The 5,458-nt window shown below is 39.3% G+C and overlaps 1 protein-coding gene across 1 annotated transcript in view; it reads right to left on the bottom strand.

The window, feature by feature from the left end:
• Positions 1-668: 668 nt before the first annotated feature.
• The window catches only part of FAM177B (family with sequence similarity 177, member B), an 8,810-nt gene continuing 4,020 nt past the window's right edge, over positions 669-5,458 (bottom strand). Inside the window, exons 2-5 of the mRNA XM_012644039.1 lie at positions 3,240-3,431; positions 2,879-2,945; positions 1,210-1,307; positions 669-851 (exon numbers count right to left, since the gene is read on the bottom strand). Coding sequence (XP_012499493.1) covers positions 669-851; positions 1,210-1,307; positions 2,879-2,945; positions 3,240-3,416 — 525 coding nt within the window. The 5' untranslated portion in view covers positions 3,417-3,431. The remainder of the gene's footprint in view (positions 852-1,209; positions 1,308-2,878; positions 2,946-3,239; positions 3,432-5,458) is intronic.

Below are 5,458 nucleotides of genomic sequence, written 5' to 3' on the forward strand. Positions count from 1 at the left end.
TGTGTTGTTCTGCCAAATTGCAGCTACCTCTGGCCAGTACAACCTGTGTGTTACATAGCATGATTTCCATGTTTGGAAAAATTCTTAACAAGTAAATAAGAAAATCATCCATTTAAAAAATTCTTTATTTATTCATTTTTTAATTTTGGGGGGGAAATGCACCTAATCCTCGAAGACTTCAATAAAGTTCCTGTAACGGAGCTGTTGGCGATGTTTGCTTACTCGATACGAGGCAGGTCCCAGCTAAGCCAGACGGCTATTTGGAAGTAAATCCCTGAAAGGGGATTTGTTTAGACTTCGTGGTATCCAGACTTTTTTCTGAGGCACAGAGCTTCTTTACTGCACCCCAGCCCCATGACAGAGAATTCCAGCTGAACCTCCCAGGCCCGAAGTTCCTTAAGGCATTTATACGACCGTCCAATGTCAATACTGACAGGACTTGTATTACTGGGGTGGAGTCAAGGTAGGGTGGCTTATAAATAAAAATTTTATGTTGAGAAAGCACTTAAAATTACTCTTATTATAGCTTGTAATTCCCGGATGCTTGAGAATAAATCACAAGAAGATTAGGATCAGATCTGGCTCAGAAGTGCGACCCATGGTGCTGTTGCCATGGTAATCAGTGGCCAAGGAACAGAGATCCAGGGGACCTGTAGCCTCTGCTGTCATCATGGGCTGGAATCTGCCACCAGGCCTTCCCTGGATGAGGTGCTCCACTGACGAATGGCCTCTGCTGGGTCCTGTCCCATGGTCCCATACTCTCGATTCCCAGCTTCCAAATGACATTTTTCATTAGGATTCTCAGCTGCCTGGGCCTTCGATCCATTCCCTTCACTTTCCTTGTCACTTTCCTAGTATGGAGTGAAATAAGGAAATGTTTAGGTGTGTAACCAACTACCTCTGAATTCCCCCTCTTCTAGAGACACCTGTGTAAGAAGCTTCTCCTTTAAGGAGTCTCAGGCTTCACACTCAACTACCTTCTCCTACAGCCCATCTCCCGGCATCCTAACTTCACAGGATGAGGCAAATATGAAGAAGTATCATGAGGCAAGGAGCATTAGAAAAATAAGTCAGTCTGCCTATGGGAGTTCAGTGAAATTGCAGTACACAATTACCAGGTGGGAAAATATTTTCTAGACAAGCCTAAAGTTGGAGCAACCAATATTCCCATCTAAGGGCCCGTGGTGTCTCCATCGGGGTGTCACATACCTTATTCTGTATTCTGTAGTACTCGTTTAACAAATACTGGTATTTGGGTTGAGTAAGACCGAAGAAGACAGAAAATCTTCTGCCAAGGGATTCACATGCTAAAACAAAGAACAAGAACTTGTGTAAACTGAATTAATAACTAAAGCTCAGCATCAGCGGAGGTGCTGAGAGTGAAAAAATTAATGACCAGTGTCATCTGGGTTCCAACTCTATCCAGATTCTCCGTGTAGAGAGCAGGGCGCTGGCCGCCAGCACACTCACATGTCCACTGCAGTCTGGAAGCCCCAGGCAGGGAGGAGCACTTTAACACTGCAGTTTCGGCAGGAGCCCTGAAGGCAGCTGAGTCCCCCATCCTGCCGTCTTAAGTCAAAGTCCAACATGCCAATCCCTGTGGTCCTTCTTCTCCGCACTCTCAATCCAATGTTGAGTTTTGCTTCTTTTACCTGACCTAATCTCCTATTGTTCCCTCCCTCCAAAACATGTCACCTCTTCAAACAATCTTGCCTTAACTAAAGCACAGAGCTCTCTGGGAGGAAGCATGTTTGCTGCCGATGTAGTACGGTAGAGGTACTGTTGGTATTCACCTGGGGCCCCAGTGTAACTTCCAAATTACTAAATCCCCACCCTTGTGTGAAAGTACTTATTTCTTGGGAGTCCATGCCATCTGACTAAATTGCCCCATCATTACTTTTTACTGTCATTTAAAGATTCCCTTGTCACTTTCATGTCCCCAACTTGGCCTCAGCCAGACATACTTTCATAGCTCTCTTCAGGCATCTGCATACGTCAGCATTCCCGAGTCTCCAGGCCACGTCCTTATGCTCTTCCTACACTGACAATTGTGACAACAAACTATAATTGTGGCCGTATTTACTGGTCTCTATTATCCACTGAATACTGAGCTCCTGGAAAGCACAGACTGTCATTTGTCTCTGTGTCTTAGGATACAGCGTAGTGCTGACCATGCAGTAGGCACTCAATAATGATTTTTGTAATGAATGAATGAAGATCAATATCTAAGAGCTACATTTTATATTTCCTCAGATTCTTAGTATTCCTTGTTATCATATTCACAAGATATGCAAGTTAGAAGGAAATGAGTAATTCGATGTTGCCAATCGTGTTCTAAAGAAATTGGTGAAAGTTAAGCAGAGTAAGATTTAGTATTTCATCTGTTGTGAATAGTCACATAGGCCATTCACTATGTCCCTATGAGGGGTCAATAAATTTTGTATTTATAATAGAGTAGTTTTGATCAGGGAACTTAGAACTGTGTCATATGGCAATAATTTTGTTTTTAATTTGGAAGTTTATTCAGGTGAAGAGTCAACTGAGAGAGGAGACTGGCTATTGTCCTCAAATATTTGAAACTCTGTCCTATGAAAGAGGAATGTAAACCCATTTTGTATGGTTCTAAGAAAGACAACTAAGATCAATGGGAAGAACTAAAAGTAGACAAAATTTGAACCAAAATAAGAAAGAATTTACTAACAAAATTGGCAAAAGACGGAAGCGTCTGCTGAATACGTGAGGTCATATGCCTTTGGAACCAGATCATTACTTTTTCAGAATGCCATGGAGTGGATTAAACAATTGAAAGTCCCATCTAACTTGAAGGTCTGTTAAGTATATATTTAGGAGAGAAAAAAATAATCTTAATAGTACTTACTAGAAAATGAGGTGCTTACTATTTGTCCTGCCCAAAACCGTAGGTAGGGGCCCCATGAAAGTTTAGACTGAAAAAAAGAGAAATCAAGTTAGAATAATTAGTAACAGGCATAGTGATTGCAGAGACTTTTATGCAGAGATTTCAAAATGCTTTATAATATGTTCCATTTTCTCTCTTATAGATGAGAAAACTAAGATTATCAAAATTACAAATTGCCTATACATGGATCTAGAAAGCAAACAAGGAGATCAAGTACTTAGCTTAAAACTATATTTTCTACAAACCTCGTGCGGCTCAAACTGTGATTCACTCCGTCTCTACATTCAGTAACATTGACTGAGCTTACAGGGTCTAAGCTTACGGGGTCAAGTGTTGAATTCAGGCTTTGATCCTCTTTTTCTTCCTCCTCCTCCTCCTCCTCTGTGCTATATTCTTCCATGAAGTCTCCGTCGACAAAGTGGATAATCCTTTTGGGAGTGGTCTTTTTGGAAGGTTCACTCTTCTCTAGTTCTAACTGCTGGAAACTGTCTTTCTCCATAAGGAAACAAAACAACTAGTAAATTAAAAACAGGGCACCTCAAGGCAAGTGGCCCAGAGCAGTGTTTATGTAGCTGAGTTGTGTAGTTATTTTCAATGATGATAAAGAGAGAGAGTTCAGAGGTAATTACAGCTGCGATTTCATCAGTTCTTCAAATCCAAGAAAAGACTGTTCAGTTCTGTACCAAAATGGAAGAGATTCAATTAGTAGTAAAAAATGGGAACTTTGGATCTTCCAACAAAAATGTCAACAGGATTTCCTTACCTTTTACTAACTCCACAACCCACAACCACTAGTAGGAAGGGGTCATTGCCTTGCAGAAGTTTCTCAATCATTTCAATAAATATTGAGAGGCAATCTAGAGAGTGGTGAAGAGTATAGACTTTGCACAGACAGGAGAAGATATTTGCAAAGTATATATTTGGTAAAGGACTCATTTTCAGAATATATAAAGAACAATTATAATTTAAAAGGTAAAAGGCAAAGAACTCAATTAAAATATGGGCCAAAGATTTGAATAGACACTACCAAAGATTTACAGAGGTCAAATAAACATATGAAAAGATGCTCAATGTCATTAGTCATTAGGGGAATGCAAATTAAAATATCAAAACACACCCACTACAATGGCTAACAAAGACTAACAAAACCAAGCGTTGGGGAGTATGTGAAGCAACTAGAACTCTCATACATTGCAAGCAAGAATGCAAAATGGTACAACCACTTTGGGAAACAGTTTAGCAATTTCTTAAAAGTTAAACATATAATCTTATAATTCCACATCTAGATATTTACCTGAGAGAAATGAAAACATATGCCTCCCTAAAGATTTGTATGTGAATGTTCATGGCGGTTTTATCTGTGAGCACCCCAAACTAGAAACAATGCAACTGTCCATCAGCTGAGAGATAAATAAAATGTGGTTTATCTAGTTAATGGAATGCTACTCAGCAATTAAAAGCAATGAACAGCTAATATTTACAACACTATGAATGACTTTCAAAAGCACTATGTTAAGTGAAAGAAGCCAGACATTGTATTGCATATAATTTCATTTGTGTGAAATTTTAGAAAAGGCAAAATTATAGTAGAAGACAGATCTATGTTTGCTAGACGTAAGGTGGTAGGGAGATGAGATCGATTACAAAGGGTCAAAAGGGAACTCTTGGGGGTGATGGAAATAGTCTAATAGACATGATTGTAGTGGTGGTTAACTTGATTATATACATTTGTCAAAACGAATTGAATTCTACACTTAATATTAGTTAATTTTATTGTATTTAAATTATGTCTCAATAAAGCTGAAAAGCTTTGGAGCCATACTGCCTTGATTTAAAATCCTATTACTTAATAACTGTGTCTCAGTTTCCTCATCAATAAAATAATAATATAGAATAATATAGTACCAACCTTATAAAATTGTTATGAGGAGAAATGCATTAAGACACAAAGGAATTAGAACAATTCTTAGTAAACAGTAAGTGTTTAATAGGAAATAGCTATTATTAATTACCTATCATTTATTGAATAGTGTGTACATCAGACACAATTCCAGTATTGTAAGGCCATTTATTGTCTCAATCGATATTTAACATAAGATTATATCGGCCAATATGGCAGCCTGAGCCGATGTGGAATAATTCTCCTTCTTGTTCCAGCCACATAGCAATGCTGGATAAAATTAAACAAACAAAAACATTAAATCTTACCTACACTAAGGAAGCAAGAAAAAGAGATAAAGAAATAAAGATGTATGAGAGAGAGAAAGCAAGCCAGCCTAGGTGTCAGAAATAAGAGAAAACACAAAATCTTAAGTGTGAGCTGAAGCCAAGGTGGTTCCTGGGTGTTTTGGACCCAGATACAGGCCTTGAGCCTGGAGTTGCAATAGCGATAAAGAGAGGAGAACCCAAGGCCAGGCGTGGTGGCTCACGCCTGTAATCCTAGCTCCCTGGGAGGCCGAGGCGGGCGGATTGTTTGAGCTCAGGAGTTCAAAACCAGCCTGAGCAAGAGCGAGACCCCGTCTCTACTAAAATTAGAAAGAA

This window comes from Propithecus coquereli, unplaced genomic scaffold (genome assembly GCF_000956105.1).
Source record: "Propithecus coquereli isolate 6110/MARCELLA unplaced genomic scaffold, Pcoq_1.0 Scaffold205, whole genome shotgun sequence".
Taxonomy (NCBI): Eukaryota; Metazoa; Chordata; class Mammalia; order Primates; family Indriidae; genus Propithecus; species Propithecus coquereli.